General features: G+C 32.7%; 2 protein-coding genes and 1 pseudogene across 2 annotated transcripts; all 3 read left to right on the top strand.

Moving 5' to 3' along the window:
* The first annotated feature begins 815 nt into the window (after window positions 1–815).
* LOC110638148 (uncharacterized) lies at window positions 816–4,677 on the top strand (annotated as a pseudogene).
* Window positions 4,678–5,209: 532 nt separating this feature from the next.
* LOC110638149 (mitochondrial import receptor subunit TOM20) lies at window positions 5,210–10,821 on the top strand. The gene is made up of 5 exons (XM_021788601.2): window positions 5,210–5,475; window positions 5,565–5,734; window positions 5,820–5,867; window positions 6,458–6,536; window positions 7,706–10,821. The coding sequence occupies exons 1-5, from the start codon at window positions 5,466–5,468 to the stop codon at window positions 7,720–7,722; spliced, it is 324 nt and encodes a 107-aa protein (XP_021644293.2). The 5' UTR covers window positions 5,210–5,465; the 3' UTR covers window positions 7,723–10,821.
* Window positions 10,822–17,493: 6,672 nt separating this feature from the next.
* LOC110638131 (cytochrome P450 78A5) lies at window positions 17,494–20,092 on the top strand. The gene is made up of 2 exons (XM_021788575.2): window positions 17,494–18,522; window positions 19,291–20,092. The coding sequence occupies exons 1-2, from the start codon at window positions 17,584–17,586 to the stop codon at window positions 19,903–19,905; spliced, it is 1,554 nt and encodes a 517-aa protein (XP_021644267.2). The 5' UTR covers window positions 17,494–17,583; the 3' UTR covers window positions 19,906–20,092.
* Window positions 20,093–20,299: the final 207 nt, after the last annotated feature.

Raw genomic sequence — 20,299 nt, 5'->3', positions numbered from 1 at the left:
CACAAGACCCAATTGGTGGCCGGACGGCGATTTTGGCGAGAAGCCAACGCAAGGCGAGGGAGGGAATTCGTGCGCGGTTTTCCGGCTGGCTAGGGTGGCGCTACGGGTCGGGTGACAGGGTGGCGTGGCTTGGCCTGGGTGGCAGGGGAGGTAGGTAGTCGGCCAGGGGAGGAGGAGAGAGAAAAGAGAGAGAGAGGGAGAGGAACGACGCGCACGGGGAAGAAAAAAAGGAAGGGAGCGGTCCGATTCGATCGGTCCGATCCGGTCTGGTTCGATTCGGTCGGTTCGATTCGAAATACAAAATTTTAAATTTTTACTCTGTCTCGGGACCGAAAACGAGGTCCAAAAATTCCGAAAAAAATTCCAGAGAACTCAGAAAAATATGTAGACTCCAAACATATTTTTAGTTTTGCCACGTGGTCTTTAAATTAATTTTTAAAATTCATCAAAGTTTATATTTTTAGAAAATCGAACCCGATTTTTAAAATCCGAAAAATCTCAAAAAAATTCCTAAAATTTAAATAAAATTTAAATACCAAAAATGCTCATAAAATTTAAAATTTTGGGGTGTTACAGATAGTAACATTTTTATAAAAAAGAATATTTATAATTGATTATAATGCATTTATAATATTATTATAATATAAAAAAATATTAAAGAAAAATAAATTAATTAAAAATAATAAATAAAAATAAAATTGAAAATAAATAGTTAATATTTTCTTGATCTTTTAAAATAATAAATAAAATAAATTTATTTTTTAAAATTATCTATTACAATAATAAGGAGGGAATTATTTTAGTGTATACCCTTTGCATTTCATTGCTAACCAAAATTCCGACTCAACTTATTCCTAAAATAATAACAATAATTTAAAATCCGACTCAACTTGAATCGTCCATCCACGAGAACCGGACAAGATCCGATGATACACAGCGGGTCCGAACTCTCCACCGACCTAACACCGTTCAAGCGCTTCACAAATAGAATAGAAGCTACAAGAAGGACCGGAGGCCAGGAAAAGGAGGCAGCGACTTTTCCAAGCTCCGGCACACCTGTTTAAACGAGGAGTATACTGATAGGGCAAAAAGGATGCGTAGAAGCCAGTTCCAGCCGCCATACACAATGTCTCACAAGTGAGTTATTGCCAAATTTCGATGAACTTTGATTTCTATAGCATTATTAGCACATGCATGATGGGCCAAATACTTTTTTCTTTTTTAATTGAATCCATTAGGAGCGCTTCTGGCACCCGCCCACCAACTCCTGTTGCAGATCAAGTTCATGTTCATTCAAGCCATCAACCTACCCTTCAGGAAATCATCAATATTAAGGTAATTTATTTTCACCCTGTTTAGATTCTGGAAATTCAATTCAACTGTTTTTTTTTTTTGTTAATTTTTATATTTACAATGAAATTATATATATATATATATATATATATATATATATATTCAAAGAAATAAAAATAATGAAAATTCAATTGAATAATTTTTTTTAAAATGATTTAATCTAAACGAAGCATTTATTAACTTGAAGAGCTATATAAATTCTTTATTGTTTTAGAATTTGGAGGGTGGGATTTCTATTTAACGATTGCTGGTTGGTGATTGTTTGTTAAATGTGACCTGCTTGCTTATGCAGTTGATTGAGAGTGGAGAAAAAGAGAGACTAAAGGAGCTTTTGAGGTAAAGGCTCATAGAGTGTGGTTGGAGAGATGAGATGAAAGCTCTCTGCAGGTTTATTACTTCTTACCTCTCTCTAAGATTACCACAATTCAATGTGGCTTTAGTTGTTAATTTATTGTCATTTGATGATAATTGTTTACATTTCATGATGAATTATATTCAAGAAGAAACCCCTCCATCATAAATTTGTTTTTGTGTGTTTGAGAGTGATCTTTTTCATCATAACATCTGGCTCAATTTGGGATTATAACTGTATTAAAAAAAATCTGAAATTATAAATTAGCATCATTACACAGTCTGATTCATATATCAACTCAACTCAACTAAGCCTTTATTTCAAAAATTTGGGGTGGGCTATATGGATTCGCTTTCTCCAATCTAAACGATTTTGGGTTAAATTCTCAGAAATGTGTAATGCTTTTAGGTCATGTCGTACTTCTCTCCTCCAAGTCAATTTAAGTCTACTCATTTTTTTCTTTCTATCCTCTAACCTAACGTGCTCTACTTGTCTAACTGGAGCCTCCGTATGTCTCCGCTTCACATGACCAAACCACCTCAATCTCCCTTCTCTCAACTTATCCTCAATTGACACCACTCCTACCTTTTCTCTAATACTCTCATTACGGACTTCATCTAGTCTAGTATGGCCACTTATCCACCTTAACATTCTCATCTCTGCAACTCTTATCTTAAACACATACGACTACTTCAGTGCCCAACACTCACTACCATATGATATAGCCTGAAGTATGACTGTACAGTAAAATTTTCCTTTCAACTTATTGGTAATCTTGTGATCACATAAAACTCTCATGGCACGTCTCCACATCAATCATCCGGCTTTAATCCTATGACTAACATCCTCCTCACATCCCCCATCTACTTGAAGGACTGAGCCGAGATATTTAAAGTGATTACTTTGGGACAGTACCACTCCATCCAAACTAACTCCTTCCCTATCACCAGTTTGGCCTTCATTGAACTTGCAATGCATGTATTTTGTCTTCGTTCTACTTAACTTAATGCCTTTTGACTCTAGAGTACTTCTCCAAAGCTCTAGCTTTCTATTGACTCCTTCTAGAACAATATCATCCGCAAACATCATGCACAAAGGAATACTCTCTTGTATATATTTCATCAATCCATCTAAAACTAATATAAAAAGATAAGGACTTATAGCTGATCCTTGGTGTAATCCAATTGATATCGAAAAATCTCTTATGTCCCCTCCCACTGTGCGCACGATAGTAGTTGCTCATTCAAACATATATTTCAACACTTGTATGTACCTAATAGATATCCTCTTTTGTTCTAACACATTCCATAAGACATCTCTTGGAACACTATCATAAGCCTTTTCCAAATCAATAAAGATACGTATTGAAGATTTTAGATTATGACGAGGCCATGAATAAATGAATTAATAGAAATTTGCGCTTGCCTAAACTGAATGTACGTATAGTCTAATTATGAGAACTGAATAAAAATTTTATCAGGAAGGTGCTTTTTGGTTGCACCAAATAGGAGAGTAGCCTATATTATATAGTAGCCAAGAATATAGATGGAATTGAAAGCATCCATTTGCAAGTTTCTTTGTAAGTTGAATTTCTCCCGTTCTTGGGATGCAAAACTCTTGTGCTTTTTCCATTCACTAGTTGGGTAGCTGTGCCTCACTTTATTTTTTCAAATATGATCTTTGTGGTTCACTATATTTCATTCATTCCATGACATCTGAAAAATCTTAGTGCAACTTGTTCTTAAACAGAGCATTTACAAGGAAGAAAGGAAGGAATAATGTTACAGTGGATGACCTTGTGCATGTAATTACTCCAAAGGGCAGAGGTGGGTATATCTGGTAATGTTTCCATTTTCCTTAGTGCGCAAACAGTTTTTTTTTTTTTCTGGCTTAAAAATTTGCCCAGGAGGTCATGTGTTGTTCTCATGCTGATGTTTCTGTTGTGAATCTTATATATTCTGCAATTGATATTGGCATGTTAAATGACTCTCGAGGTATTTGACCCAACACCCCTCCCCCCCTCCCTCCTCTTTCCTTTTGGTTTTCAATTTCTTTTCTGAAGGAGGAAAGAGGGTTTGCTTGAATGGTAGGGGATGTGTCAACTAATTGATGGCACTAGATTTTTATCCCTCCAAATGACTGTAACAATGTTGATATTGCATCCCAATTGAAAATTAATTTTGAAAAGCAAGTGAAGCAATTGAACATGAAGTGGCCTACCATAACTTAGTCTTGCCTTGGGCTTAACGCCTAAAACTCCACTGTTTAGTGCTTACATTTGACAAAGTTGGTGAAGTTTCAATTTAAGCAAATCATTTTTTGGTGCATCTGGATGAGTCTCTGTGTTGAAACTTGATAAGGATCTTGCTGTCTGGAGCCATTTGTTGGCCTGGCATTCAAATTGAATTGTGTTGGAAAAGGATTCCTGCACTCTGTGTCCTCCTGTTTCAATTTAAATTGTCAAGTTAATGTCTTGATTTGCATTTTAAATCCTCACATTGCAATTATATTATTTTGTTTTGTGCAGCATCTGTTCCTGATTCCGTGAAGGCAGAGTTACTGCAGAGTATTAGATCTTTCCTAGCATCAGCTATTTGACATTTTGGACCTTATATCCCACTCTCCCTGTCGAGTTACATTCTGGTTTCCTGTCATTAAGTTTGGTTGATGAAGCATTATTAAGTACATGCTTTCAAATAGAGAGATTAACATCTCACCTTTATGACAACCATGGCCGAGGCGACTGTTGTACAAGAATCGGTATTCCAAGAGCATTATGAGTTTTTCTTGTTAGTGTTGGAGAGTTTTCAGAAACCCATTGGACTTGTATGGAATGGGTGATTTGCTGCATTCCAGTGTTCATATTTCATGATATTTAATTCTGATTATGAATTACCGAATGTTTTTAGCTAGTATATTTCAAGCTTTGTTAGCACTGAATGATAGAAAATGATTTATATGATTGATTCTAATTAATTTAGAATTAAAATTAAAGCTTAATTATTGTTATTATTTACTTAATTAAATTTTAATTTTAAATTAATTTTTAATATTATATAATTAATATATATTAAAATATATATTTTTAATAATGGTTATAATAAGCATAACCTAATGTAATCGTTGAAAACGTATTATTCAACCTTTAATCGGAGGGCCGCGACGGCCCAAACAGCCATTTAAGAACTTGGGCCTGGGGATCGAGGATGAGGCTGGGGCGGACCAACAGTCCAACACTTGACTCGTGCGACGGCATCATATCACTCGTGTGAACGAAGCGAAGCTTGGAAACCGCTTACCGGGCAGTTTCTTTAGCAGTCACTGCCTCCAGTCTCCGCTCATCTCGCTGCTTCTCTATTTGTTCTATTAACTGAAGACCTAGAGCTTGCAACAGAGACAATGGAGTTCTCTCAAGATGACTTCGATCGGCTCCTGATGTTCAAGCATGCTTGAAAGTCAGCTGAAGCTACATACGCTGAGGATCCTCTCGATGCTGATGTTAGTATCTTCTTCCTTTACCGTCTACGTACTTTATTGGAGCCACTCTCTCACAAACATGCTTGCTCGGTTTTTACCGTGGAGGACTGTTTTATACTGTTATAAGAGTAGTTTTGTTTAAATTGCTGATATTGCTTTTGATTTGTCTGGACTTCTACGACTATCGTTTGGTGAATTGTTGCTTAGAAAGGGTTATGTATGCAGAATCTGACTATGTGGGGTGAAGCTTTGATTGAGCTGTGGCAATTTCAGACCGTAAAAGATGTTAAATGGTATCTTATTAGTTATAATCAGAATTAACGATTGCTATAGCTTTGCTTTTGTGGTTTTGAGGTTGATGGAGTGGATATTATTTCTATAGATGCCATTTCGAAGTTGGAGGAGGCTTTGGTGATAAATCCTGCCAAGGCTGACTCCTTATGGTACATTGGAAATGCTAATACCTCTTATGCAATTCTGACTCCTGACCTTGTTGAGGCAAAAGAGTATTTCGACAAGGCATCTGATTACTTCCAACAAGCTGTAGACGAGGTAATTTTCTAATGTTTTCATGTTATATTTTGGTACAATGTTTAGGTTCTCACAAGAATCTTATGAGTGCAATTTGGCAATGCAGGAACCCAGTAACGACCCTTATCACAAATCTCTAGAAGTCACTGCAAAGGTATACTTACTTGCAGCCTTTCCCCTTTTTGTTTGTAGTGAATAGAATATGGTAGCTGTGAAGCTAATAAGATCTGTTATGATATTTGCTAACCTTTCTTATATAGCCCTCTATCAAATATGAGCATTAGAGTGGGGATCACCTAATACTTGATTTTGGAGCAATGTTGAAAACCCAGAGGTTGCAATTATTTGACTATTTGAGGTGTTACCTTTTCAAATTTGTTGATTTGTTTTTTTTTTTCGAGTTTTTTTTTTGCAACTTTTGAGATGACTATTCATGGGATCAATTGAGGAATTACTTCTGCAATTGGCTGGTGTGTTAATTTCTCTTTGAATATTTGTGCAATTTCAAGGTTGATATTCAAAAAATAGTGATTAATGCTTGCCTGCTCTCACGGAATTCAAATTGCTAAGGAGTACAAACTACAAAGGGATAATCTGTCACCAAGAGATCATCCAAACTTTTAATGGTTTTGTTGTAACTCAGCACCTGAACAGAATAAATAAATCAAGAGTACTTAGTGTTCTTACTTTGTGTAACATATTTTATAAATATTAATGTGTTGATTATTTATTGTTGGGCAACAGAGCTGCACATGGAGATTCATGAGCGTGGAATCAGTCAACAAACTATGGTGGAGGGTCTTCTGCTTCTTCAAATGCAAAGGTGCGGGATGTTGATTTTTTTAGAGTGAAAACATGCATTGTCAAGATTTTTTTCCAGCTTTAGCACTGCCTTTGGGAAAAAGAAGTGTCATTATCCTCCTCACCAAAAGATAAACAAGTATTTAAACATAATCTGTTCTGATTTTAACATTATATCTTTCATATATGGTTTCTCCTAATAATTTTGTTGTGTATAGATTTTTTTTCAGAAAAGAGATATTTGGTAACTGGGGAAAGTCAAAATAGGAAAATGGGTATGGTTTGTTATCATGTTTTACCTAAATTCATAAGATTTGTGATCAAGAGTCTTGGTCAGCACAGAATAGGAACTTAACCACCTAACCTGCAACTTTGAAAGTTTACCACAATTCAGGGCAAGAAATTGCTGTAGTAAAAAGGATTGTGTTGCTTATGGGAATATCCAATGGAACTAAATGTAATTACTTGAAGAATTTAGCACATTTTTTAGTCTGCTGTGCTTTGAATTTCTGGCTTGAGTAATATTAATTCCTGTTCTTGTTCTTGTTGAAAAGTCTTATCCAGCAAATTAGCCTGAAGCATGGCTAGTGTTGTGAGTCTTATGACTTATAACCCACTATAGGTGTAGTTTTAGCCTGTTAATTTTCCTATATTAGTTGGTTGCTATTTACATATCAAGAATTCCCATTATTTTCATTCTCGTGGTCTCTACTTCATATGCATGTCATCTTCAATTGTTCTTCTAGAACATATTATCTTGGTATTGCACGGTTACACAGCCTTGCATGGGGTTGTTGGGTTTAGAGATGGTTGAGCGCTGCATCTCCTTTATTTAGTCAAAGCACCATTGGTAATCCCTATGAACCAACTCAACTCAGCCTTGATTCCAATCTGGAAACAAACATGAGGTATTGGGTGTGGCATGTCTAAAAATATATAAAAAGAATAATAACATCCATTCATATATTGTGCAAGAAATTCAAGGCTTTAATCTACTTTAAGCATTATGATTAGTTACAGATGGGTGGGAATGGGTGGAGTTTGCAGTCACTGTTAAGTAGTTTCCAACCACGTGAGGGAATATGATAATTTGAAGTTTATATTGTATACTTTTTCAAATCTTTACTTTGTGTTGTTAGCATCTTCTTTGAACCTCCTTTTATTGTTTTCCCCTCCAAATTTGTATTTCAGGGTTCCAAGAAGAATAAGAAGAGTAGTGATTTGAAATATGACATTTTTGGATGGATAATCCTTGTAGTTGGAATTGTTACATTGGTGGGAATGGCAAGATCCCATGGTTCTCCACCTTCAAGATAAGCCATAAAGTAAATGCCAAATGCTTTTGGGTGTTGATCAAACAATTCTGACAGGATGTCACGTAGTTGATTGAGTTCTGCATGTGGCAATGCATTCCACATGTTTATTTTGAATCTTCTGTTTCTTCATTGCTAATTTTGTTAGCATGATTATTATTCTTGTGCAAAATTTTGCCATTATTGTGTGTAATCAATCTATTATGCTTTCCTTTCTCCCTATTTCATCTGCTGTGCTTAGGTTAGTGAAGTTGTGATAATTTGAATTCCATTAAACAGGTAGTGGTGGTTGAAGTGGGAGAAACTATTTGATTTGATTTCATTGAATGGAGACAGGAGAGTAACCTGGTTATAATGGCAAATATATGTCATGCAATTTGGACTGTGAGCTTATTGTGTTTCACTTGGAATTAATACTTTAGGAATTGGTATTTATGTGGTTGAGTTCCAACCATTGATTGAGTGTTCCTCTTTTCTTGTTCACCCATTTCCCACCCTCCAAACCTAGTTGCTGATTGTTTACTTCTAACTTCTCATTTTGATTTGTTGGTTCAAATTCTATATTTTATTGAAACAAGAAGTCAAATTGTTCTGCATATGGAAAGAACCTGAAGCTTAAATAGAATAGTAAATGCACAATATGAAACTCAACTCAATTAAGCTTGATCCAAAACTTTTTAGGTTTGAATATATGTATGTATTATTCTTCCCATTCAACCTGGTTTAGAGCTACATCTTTAGAAAGATCTAAGACTGCAGCGAGCAATACAAAGCAAAGGCTTTGATTTTTTTGAAATAACCCACAAATTCACGAGGAGAACAACTTTTTTAACTTTAAACCTTCTGATTCTTTAATCTTCTGTGAACAGAAGGACCACTTTAGTGACTCTGTGATAAGAGGCTTGGTAGTTGGTATCCATATTAAAATGGGGAGGGGGCAAATTAAAAAAAAAAAAATTTTAAAAAGAAGCTTGAAGCTGCAACAACATAATACCTATGCTGTAATCTACATGTTGAGAAATTTTTTACCTCCTTTCTGTTTCATTCCACCAAATAAAATTTTGACTTCATTTGAGACGTCCACTCATCAGACATTCATGTGCTTATAATAAATCAATGTTTTTTTTTTTTTTTTTTTACCAGCCACAGTCTTCTAGCTACCATATCAATGTTAATTACTGAATTCTACTATTTTTAAGGTTTTCTGTCGACTTTCAAACGTTTTCTGAATCTAGTACTTTTTCTTGTTGATTGAGTTAGCATTGCTGTTGGAACAGCTATTGAGAAAAACAATTCTTTAAATGTATTCATTGGAGAGTATTAAAAAATAATTCAAAATTAAATTTGATAAGTTTTAGTCATAAAAACACTAAAAATTATTTTTTTCAACAGCATCTAAGATGCTGTTTTTTTGTCCTGATAAGCAGATTTAGCTCTTTAACCTCAATATCAAACAGGTACTAAATCTCAGATGTGTGAATTTCTATTTAACTTCAGATTCTTTTGATTTGCTTATTTGTTAAACAATCATTTGACACATGAACAATCTGTTCACTATTTATGGCTTTGTTTGTTATTGATGTGCCTTTTGCAAATCTAATCTCCAAGGAGATTTACTCATTGTATCTAGTGTTCATATTTTTTTTTTCTGTTTTACATTTTATATATTGTGATAGATGCTCCTTGAACCTTAAATTTTGGGTATAGGGGAAACATGCAGGGAAAATCCGATCCCATAAACCACCAGACCATTCTTTTAAAGGGAATGTTTGTCAACAATTTAGGGTCTGTTTAGCATTGTTGATGGAGCTATTATTGAGGAAAGCACCTTCTTAAATATGTTAGTTAGAAAGTACTAAAAATTGGTTTAATTAAATTTGATGTTTTAGTCTAAGAATTGCAAAACAACTAAACAATTTTTTTAAATTGCTTTTGTTCTACAGCATCTAAAATGATGCTTTTCCAAAAGGCAGCATTTTGGCCTCCCAACATAATCCCAAATGGAGCTTTATATGTAGCCAATCATCATACTAAATTTTGTTTCCATTTGAACTTTCTTCTTCTTTTGAGGCATTTTGCTTATCTTCCTAAACATTTAAGCAGGGAGCAATAGTATTAGTTGCTAGCATGTCCAGGATTATCTATGAGAAGTTATCCACCAAAACTAGAAATGCACCACGCTTAGACGATAAAAGCTGTCTGTTTAGTTGAAGCTTACTTTGATCCATCTTTGCCTTAATTGCTTCTTCACTACTGGAATCCAATTTTGTGGGCAACATTGATTTCTGTTAAGACACATCTTCTCATTGTAGCAGTTAAATGTAATTGAAAGATATCATATCTATTGATTGGTTCTTTAGAAGATTCTTTTTGGCCCATTCACTGCCTGATGCTTCTGTTCAACTTCAATCCCATTTCTCTTCCTCACTTCTTCATTTACTTACAGTCAATATGGTAGCTGGATTACTTGGATTACATGTTTGGTTTATTTTATCTATTAGATAGCCATGTTAGAGTGAGTGGTTTTATTGCTGTTGCTATTATCAATGTTGTATGTGTGCAGTTTTATCGAAGGTGGTCATTGTAACTGAACTGCTCTTGGTGTTAGGCTAGCAGCAGGATTCTTCTTGTATAATCTTGAAGTTCACATATAGTGTGTGGTGAATCTTGTTACATATGACGATGTGGAATATATTTCTAAGAGGCAGTGGAGATCAAATTCAAGGATTATCTAAGCTACTTCAGGACCAGGCCCACCACTTTCTCTTAAATCTTAATGGAATCAAGTGCTGGATAAAGCTGGCAAATTCAGAGTGGATGCCTTTCTATTAGTGGAAACAAATCTCAAAAGAGAATGAGAGAGATATGTTCTTTAAAACACCAGATAGTGGGAACAAATTCCTAGATATGTTGTTAGGAAGTAGCATGATAATGTTAAATTAATAGAAGTTTACAAGGCATTCCACTTTGATTAGTTTTTATAAGGATTTCTTGGAGGAGATGCTCCCAGAAGTTGTACTAAATAATGATTTTTTTTTTTTTGTTTCTGCCGCAAAGACGACTTACTTTTGCAGTGGTTGAGTCCATCCTCTTTCATTGGTTCCTGTTGGTCGAATTTCTATTGATGGTCTTTGTCCTAGATTTGTTTCTCTTTTATTTTGTGGTTCTCCCATCCATTGGATGCTGCTGAAGCAATACAAGACTTAGTGGATTTTATGTTTATATATGACCCGTAGGTCTTTCAATAATGAAGGGCTAGGAGATTTTGCGGGGAAGGGAGTATCCGCGTGTCATCATTAACTTTTTCTGATGAGTGGTTTATATCTACCAATGAATAATGCAGAATTAGTTATAGGCCCCAATAATCTTGCATGCTTTGTGGGGGGAAAGAAAGCATTCATATTATTGCAAGTTGATACTAAAATAAAGAAATTTCATCGGTCCAAGTACTTAGTTGGGTGGAAGCATGTTGGGTTTGTTTTAGTAAGAATGGTGAATGTAGGAGAAAATCATGCTTGTTTAATAAAGAATGTAAGAGAAAGTCGTGGTGTTCACATATTGGTAGTCTGTGGAGGACCCTACTGGAGGTGATGAAACGTAATAATAGTATTGGTATTTGCATTTATCTGATAGATTTGCCCTTGCTGCTTCAAGTAATTTATGCCTTTCCATTTCTCAGCTTTAAGGAAATTTTTACTTTTTCTGGGTTATGGAGAAAGCATGTTCATGCACATGGGCTAGCCTTGACAAATTTGTTTGCTCCACAGGGATGCTGAGCAGTCCCCTTGAGCTTAGGCAAGATAAACTTAGGGATACGGAGTGGGTACTGGTGATGTTGTCGTCGTTGGTCATATTTTGTGTCAAATAAAGCTGCTCTTGCTAATATGGGTGAGCAGATTTTGGTCTAAACTGGAAAATTAAATCGATTTGTGTTAATTTGGTTTAATCAATTCGATTTTAAAATTCAATCGGTTTAGTTCGGTTTATAAATTTTGATAATTTTGATTAATCGATTCGGTTTAGTTATTTTCATAAAAAAATCGAACCGAATCGAAATTATATATATATATTAAGAAAACCTCAAGATTTTTTAGTTCTAATTTCTAAGTTATTTTTATATTTTTGTTAATGAAATTTAATGTTGAAAATATGAAATCTTACAAAATTCAATTTAATCTGTTTAAAACAGAATCGAATTGATATTTATCGGTTTGGTTTAGTTCGGTTCCCTCTTAGTGATAGGTTTGATTTGATTTTTAAAATTTTTTATTTTTAATTTTATCAATTTAATTCGACTCGAAACCGAACCGATTGTTTGTACACATCTACTTGCTAATGATTTGGTATCGGTGGAAAGGATGTATTAGTTAGGGTGGGTGCCTCCTGAGGTAAAATTGTTGCTCAATTACTTCATTTGTAATTTTTAATAATATTATTATCTAAATTGTGTTAATTGGTGTAATCAGAGTTAATTTAAAATAAGAAATTAAAGTTAAACGGTCAAATTAAACAAAATATCATTGGTGGGACCAACAATCCTGGCAGTACCGCACCAAAACGGCTGTGGGACTGTAGATTTCGGTAGAAGGCAGTGGATACTCGATTGTCCACATCCACTTATTAGTTTTGGGTATTTTATAATTTTAGTTTATGAAAAATATAAAAATTATAGTTTATTTTTTTATGAGAAATAAGTAAGTCTCTAAGTATGTTTTTGTCAATAAATTATAATTGAATCAGTCAGCTACTAAAGTATTATAAATATTAAGACTATATGAACTAAATTATTATAAAAAGTGAAAAGTATATTTTATAATTTAGTATGTAAAATATGATAAAAATTATAATTAATTCTTTTATTTTTTATGAGCAATGTTTTGTTTAATCAACCATAATAGAAAAGAGTTAACCTAAATTTAATCATTAAATTGTTTTAAATATTAAGACTATATGAATTAAATTATTTTTAATGTGATTGATCGGTGAATTTCAATAGAATAATTGTTTTATTAATAAAACCATACTTTAGAGATTAATTTAATTTTCATAAAAAATAAAGAAAGTAAATTATGATTTTATTATAACTTAAAGGCTAAATCATAAGATACCATTTGGTTTTTAGTAATAGCATTTTTAAATATTAAATTATTAGCATAGAAAATGTCCAAATGTGCTTTTAGTGAATGAATCAAAACTTTCAATTTTTAATTTGCTTCTCATATTAACAAAAGTTCCAGATTTTACGATTTAGAAAATGATTAAAATATTAATAAATTAAAACTCAATTTAATTATTTTTTTTATATTAAAAATATTACTTGTTATTCTTAGAATAAAAATTTAATAATGCTTTCTTGAAAAAGGTTATAATCTTTAGTAAAATTATAAAATATTACCATTTTCTGAATCAGATAGATTATCCTTATCCAGTTGAGTTCAAAGTTGGAATCATCATAGCTCTTGTCTTTCTGCACATCTTGGCTGTACAGAAATTCATCAGAGAATACATAATCTGATTAGGTTCTTGAATTTCTGGTAAATAAAAAAAAAAAAACCAGAAAATGGGTGTCATTTCACTCGAGGACGATGGACATTAGGCACCGACGCGTCGGCTAAACGGCAAAAGAGTGGAAACAGAGGTGACTTCAAGGTACCATTATACCAAAGTGGAACCGCCATTATTGGGAAGCTAGAATTAGAGAAAGGGTACAATCCTTTTTATATTCTTTACACTTGGCACTCCTGACTACGACGCCCAATGCCATATGTGCTTCTGCCCAGTACAAGAACCAATGGTTTTCTTTACACACTCCTATTTCATTTGTTCTTAAATTATTGGGTCATTACTCATTAGTTAGGAAATTTAGCAAGTTGTGGTCTCCTTTACCAAGTGGGTGATGCATCTTTTTCAAAAAAAAAAAAATTAATTATAATTAAACATTATCACAAGTTAATTTTATGTATCAAAATTCTTTAATTATATTATCAATCGTGGTGATTTAGTAAAAAATTTTCAGTATTAAATATATTTAATTTCGATTCAATTTTTTATTTTAACTTTGAAATTAATTATTATCTCTATTATCTATAGTGAGTAAATTGACTATAAGTTATAGCTCGATGATAGATATTATGAAATTATTTAATCGCAGGCCACCATGCAATAAATGTAACACTAAAAGAGCTCTTTCTTTTACAATTAAAAAAAAAACTTTAGTAATAGTTGATATTCCTCTATAATATAAAATTCACAAAGAAAAAAAAAATCTGATTATTGTTATATGGTCTCAAGATATTAATTCCATGATCGATGACATAATCATCTTCCTTTTCTAATATGGTTTGCCTTTTTCAAATAGAAATGCTAAAGTTTTTGATAATACGATATAAAAAAAGCTTATTGCTTAATCCAATAGATCTTAATTGGTTAGAAAAGAAGATGAGCATCGACCATTATCCTTTTGTCAACATCCCAAAAAGCAAACAATTAATGGGCAAATTTCCTTACCAATGGAAACCTAAAGATTAGCCATTAATCCAATAGAAATTAAAACAAACCCTTCAAGCTAATTAAGAGTACAAATGTGGTCCACAGGAATGAAATTTTCTTTTGAAATGAGTGAGTAAAGAGGGTACAGACAACACAGACTCAATATTTGAGGTTCATGATTTTGCCTTGGAATTGACATGCATCGTATACGGTCACTTACAGCTTCCTGTATTGAGCATACATTTAAGCTTTCCTTGTGAGTTGCTATATGAATATGGATTGGATGCTGGTGGATGGGCATATGCATGCATGCATGGGCTCCTCCCTTTTTTGTCATTCATGTGGATGGAAGCCGTGGGATTGGTTCTACTGTCGTTTCATGCCTTTACTTCTCCTAACATCTCAAATGTGCCCATCATTTCCTTACCTGTAACTTGGATTCGTAGACATCCAACAATATTAACAAATAATATGGATTTATGGGGAAAATTTATCATCTAGACTTTATTGCAATCGGGATAGATATATACGTGAATCTTATTTATTTTATATATAATTTTATTAATACATATATGTTTAACGAAAAGTATTTTTATTAAAGATAAATTTTTATATTTTTATTAATATACGGAGAAAATTATAATCTTCAATATTTAAAATCTATTTTTTTTTATAAGCATTTAAATTCTGATATCTACGTTAAAATATTTTCATTTTTTAAATTTCATTGGATTAAAATTTTCTTTTTTACTTGAAAAATAACATGTGATATTATTTTAATTAGTGTATAATTAAATAATTATTTGTTAATGAATCTTGGAGTACTGTAATATTGGAATAAATTTTAATAATTATCTCTGAACTTATATAGTTGTAACACTACATTACTTTAATTTTAAAATATAACATAAAACTCTCAAAATTTTTAAATTTTAAACAGTAAAATTTCTCTAGCTTTCAATTATTGATTTTTCAACTAGAAATTGATGTAAATAGCTCCCGCATAACGCTTAGTCAATATTTTTCTCTCATCTATTATGTAAAGTGTAAAATTATTCTCTTTACACATGAAAAATTATTGTGTCTATTGAGAGAAAAAATGATTCAATTTATACATGATTAAAGAAAGAAAAGAGAAATACTAATTAAACTCCATACTGAAACTATACAGGTCAGTATATAATTAAAAAACTGGTAATTAGAAATTAGAGGGATTTTATTATGTAAAATTTAAAAATTGATGGGGTTTTATATTATATTTTTAAGTTGAAAGACTGTAATATTACAACTAGATAAGTTCAGGATAGTTATCAAAATTTTTTTTGTTATTAAACTTTTAAAACATAATGTTTAAACAATTTTAAAATATATAATAGAAGGCATGATGAGTAAAAGAAAAGCAGAGCACATAGACTCTTTCCTTTTTATGGTCGCATCTCATCACATCTTCAATTGCATATTCACTGAGAAACCTAAAATCAATCATCAATCTTATCATTTCGTACCTTGCATTATTAGGACAAGTTTGTAATATTCACGATAAAATGGTAATGAATTGATCACTTTTTGGATAAGTCTATCATTTTAAGTGATAAATGTATGCCTCTTTTTTAGAGGAAAGGTATTTAACGAAAAGGAGAATTTCTTTTCTATTATTATTATTTTTTTTTACTTCATTTTAGAAAGAAAAAAAAGGAGTTATTTAAATTTAAAATTTTCCTAATTAAATTGAGACATGTGCATGTGATTTTTCTATGCATTTGCCTTACATTTCAGTACAAAATTTTTAAGAATTAATAATGGACAACAGATTTTTTTTGTTATAATCCTATAAAATTCATTGGTAATTGAATTTATCAAAAGATTACCTCGTTGGTAATTTTTTTTACCCACATATTTCAAGCCTATTGATAAATCAATAAAAAATAAAAATAAAAAATATTAAATATTGTAATCCGTTAGTAAATTTACTAGTTGATTTAAAAACTTAGTAAATTCATTGGTAATTTAATTTTTTAATTATTTTCAATTAAAATAATAAATTTTATTTATTTAGATTTAAAATTATTTTTTATTGTAAATATATTTTTAATTTTATGACTAATAATATTAGAAATGCATTATAATGTGAGGGAAAATGGTATTAAATTTATAGTAACAAAAATGGAAAAAAAAATAAAAGTGAAGAAAATGATGGAAAATATAAGAAAAAGGTGAAATTTGCCTTTTGAAATTTATCAATAGTTTTTAAAATTTATTGGTAATTTAAACACCTAATTTTTTATATCTCACAAATTACCGATAGATTCAAAATCCACTAGTAATTTGAAAATACAATAAATTCTTTTCACTTTCAATAGCCAGTTCATACAATTCAAAGTAACAGTAATATGGATAATTCTCTATTCCCTATATGACAATGATAAAATAGGCTATAATTTTCTTGATAAATTAACCATGAAAAAATCTCAGTTATACGAGATAATGAAACGCTAGATGTGTAACAACTGATTAGAATGACTTTATATCCCAAAAACAACAGAAATTGTCCATGTTATTATTAGTTTAAAATGTTTGCATCAGTGTGTTATTTATAAACTAACTATTGAGATTAATTAAAATAATTTAATTATACAAAATTTTAAAATTAAAGGGTTTTATGATCGCATTTCATCACATCTTCAATTGCATATTCAATGAGAAACCTAAAAATCAATCATCAATCAATCTTATCATTTCGTACCTTGCATTATTAGGATAAGTTTGTATATTCACAATAAAATGATAATGAATTGGTTACATTTCAAATGAGTTTTCACGTTTTAAAGGCGCTATCATTTTAAATGATAAAGAGGTATATTATCATTTGTTTTCTATATTATCATTTGTTTTTTTCTTCATTTTGTAAAGAGGTATTTAAATTCAAAATTTTCCTAAATTGAGATATGCATTTTGCCTGTGAATTTTCTAGTCACATTCTTATGGGAGTGCATGTGTGAGGTACTTGAGTGTGTATATTTGCTTGGCTAATAATATATAGTCATCATTTGTCGTAATTTCTTAGCTCATAACCAGGAGTTGAGTATTTTTAATTAACCAACTAATCAAGGTTGGCAAAGTAACCACACACTTTACCCACTAGCACCACTATTTATACAAATATACCCGCATGCAATTCCTCCCATGACAAACTTCCATCACTGCTAGGCGATTCTATAAGCATTTCTTCTTAGCTCCTTTTATCATCATCTCCCTTAAAATTTTCAAATGAAGACTTCCATGCTAATCAACCTCTCTTTCCTAGTCTTTTGCTTAGGAAGCGCTTATCAAACTCCATGGCCCATCACTCTCCTTTTCTCATTGTTATCTTTGTTTGTTTTCTCTTTGAACTACTGGTTAGTTCCTGGAGGCTTTGCATGGAGAAATTACCATTATCAAAAACTCGGTGGTCCAACTGGTTGGCCTATACTAGGCATCCTACCACAAATGGGTTCACTTGCTCATCGCAAATTGGCTGCCATGGCTTGCTCATTAGGTGTAACCAGGCTCATGGCATTCAGTTTAGGCACAACCCGTGTGGTCATTAGTAGCCATCCAGACACAGCCAAGGAAATCCTTTCTGGGTCTTCTTTCTCTGACCGTCCTCTAAAAGAATCAGCTCGTTTACTGATGTTTGAACGTGCCATTGGTTTTGCTCCCTCTGGGAACTACTGGAGACACCTGCGTAGAGTTGCAGCAAACTACATGTTTTCCCCTAGGAGAATCTCTACCTTAGAACCACTAAGGCAACGTTTGGCTGATGAAATGGTAATGGAAGTGAGGAAGGAGATGGAGGATAGAGGTGTTGCAGTCTTGAGAGGGATATTACAACAGGGTTCTTTAAGTAATGTAATGGAGAGCGTTTTTGGGATCAACTACGCCTGTTCAGAAAGGGAGGAGCTATTAAGCGCCATGGTTAAAGAAGGATATGAGTTAATTACAAAGTTTAATTTGGAGGATTATTTTCCGCTAAAGCTTTTGGACTTTCATGGAGTGAAGAGAAGATGCTATAAATTGGCAGGCAAGGTTAACTGTGTTGTGGGTGAAATTGTGAGAGAGAGAAAAGCAGCTGGGGATTTTAGTAGTGGAAGTGACTTTCTTAGTGCCTTGCTATCTTTGCCTGAACAGGAGCAGCTAAGTGAATCTGATATGGTGCCTGTTCTGTGGGTAAGGACTCTTTCCCCATAACTTTTTAGTTTCTTTTCATGGGAACAACGATCATCTCTATTGACTTCAAACAGAAAACTTTCTTAAATAAAAAAAAAATTCTTTAAATTATCGTAAATTTAATAAAAAAAAAATTATTGAGATATTCATATATTAAATTAGTAAAATTTATAATTTTATATATTTGTATTTTTAATTTATAATAAATCTGAGTTTGAATAAAAAATATTTATGTTTGAAGTCGTATTCTTTAACTTTCCTTTGTCAATTATTGTATATATATATCATTGACAAACTTCCCCTTTACTTTTGAAATGATTGAAAGAAATTTTGCATGATGCAATGCCCAATCCAAGCAAAATTTTGATGGCTGACCAGACCAGACCAGCTCTGTACATAGGGTGTTGGCCAAATAGGAGACCTCTTATATGCTTCGTGTTGGCCAAATAGGAGACCTCTAGTATGCTTTTTTATCTTTATTTTTATTTTTATTCTTTTTTATCTTCATTTTTATTTTTATTTTTTTTTAGAATACATTTTTTGAAATTAAAAACTTTATCTTTTTGAGTATATATATTATGGATTCGCTTGTGGTTTTCATGTGCGTCGTGAAATCTATTTTTACATTATAATTAAAGGTGAGTATTGACACAATAATAAAATTGCTTTCTTTTTTATTAAAGCTACTCATTTTGTTCATTTCAAATGTAAACAATGAATTTATAAAGAAAAATCTTATTATATGAATGTCTCGTGGCCCTTCTCCAGGAAATGATATTCCGGGGAACAGACACAGTTGCTATTCTTCTGGAGTGGATCATGGCTAGAATTGTTATGCACCAAGAAATCCAAGCAAAAGCCCACCAAGAGCTAGACACTTGCATAGGCTTCCACAGGCAGCTTCAAGATTCCGATATCCCTAACCTTCCCTACCTCCAAGCCATTGTCAAAGAAGTACTAAGAATGCACCCTCCTGGCCCACTACTCTCCTGGGCCCGCCTTGCCGTCCACGACGTCCACATCGACAAAATCTTCATCCCAGCTGGCACGACGGCGATGGTCAACATGTGGGCCATAACCCACGACCCATCAATCTGGAAGGACCCGTGGGAGTTCAATCCAGACCGTTTCTTGGAAGAGGACGTGCCAATAATGGGCTCGGATCTAAGGCTTGCACCGTTTGGGTCAGGGAGGAGGGTGTGTCCAGGTAAGGCATTAGGCTTAGCGACAGTCCACCTGTGGCTGGGGCGGCTTCTACACCGATACAAATGGTTACCGGCGCAGCCTGTAGATTTGTCTGAGTGTTTGAGGCTTTCCCTTGAAATGAAAAAGCCATTAGCTTGTCGCGTGGTTGATCGATGGAGCAAATTGGCCATGCCGTGAAACGGGGTAGCTTGTATAACCTGTGAGTTTAGTTGTGTTGAAAGCGGGTGGGTCAACGGTAAAATGAAGTGATAAAAGATGTTGGTCACGTGCACTTTGTCAAGAGTTTACAAAATAAACATATATTACTAAGTTGCAGAGATTGTAAAATATTTTCGATGCATAAAAAAATATTTTATTATTATTATATTGACTAATAATATGTAAAATATAGAAGAAGATTGAAATATTAATCAACAAAGCGAGATATTATATAATAAATACATAAAAGCATCATTTAATATAGAATTATTTATTGTAAATTATATCAAACTTGTATTAAATTTTGATATTATGATTGTAATTTCATTAAATTTTAATATATTAATAAAAATTTGAAAATTATTATTTATAA

Source organism: Hevea brasiliensis, chromosome 7 (assembly GCF_030052815.1).
Source record: "Hevea brasiliensis isolate MT/VB/25A 57/8 chromosome 7, ASM3005281v1, whole genome shotgun sequence".
NCBI classification, from domain to species: Eukaryota; Viridiplantae; Streptophyta; class Magnoliopsida; order Malpighiales; family Euphorbiaceae; genus Hevea; species Hevea brasiliensis.
This window is presented reverse-complemented; position numbering and strand designations above follow the sequence as displayed.

What these genes read in the sequence shown, in the direction of transcription:
- LOC110638149 (XM_021788601.2), top strand. An exon ending in TCCAACAAGCTGTAGACGAG is followed by an intron (nt 5,735 to 5,819) that starts GTAATTTTCTAA and finishes TTGGCAATGCAG; the next exon opens with GAACCCAGTAACGACCCTTA. An exon ending in CTCTAGAAGTCACTGCAAAG is followed by an intron (nt 5,868 to 6,457) that starts GTATACTTACTT and finishes GTTGGGCAACAG; the next exon opens with AGCTGCACATGGAGATTCAT.
- LOC110638131 (XM_021788575.2), top strand. Translation starts at nt 17,584, where the DNA reads ATGAAGACTTCCATGCTAATCAACCTCTCTTTCCTAGTCTTTTGCTTA. An exon ending in ATATGGTGCCTGTTCTGTGG is followed by an intron (nt 18,523 to 19,290) that starts GTAAGGACTCTT and finishes GCCCTTCTCCAG; the next exon opens with GAAATGATATTCCGGGGAAC.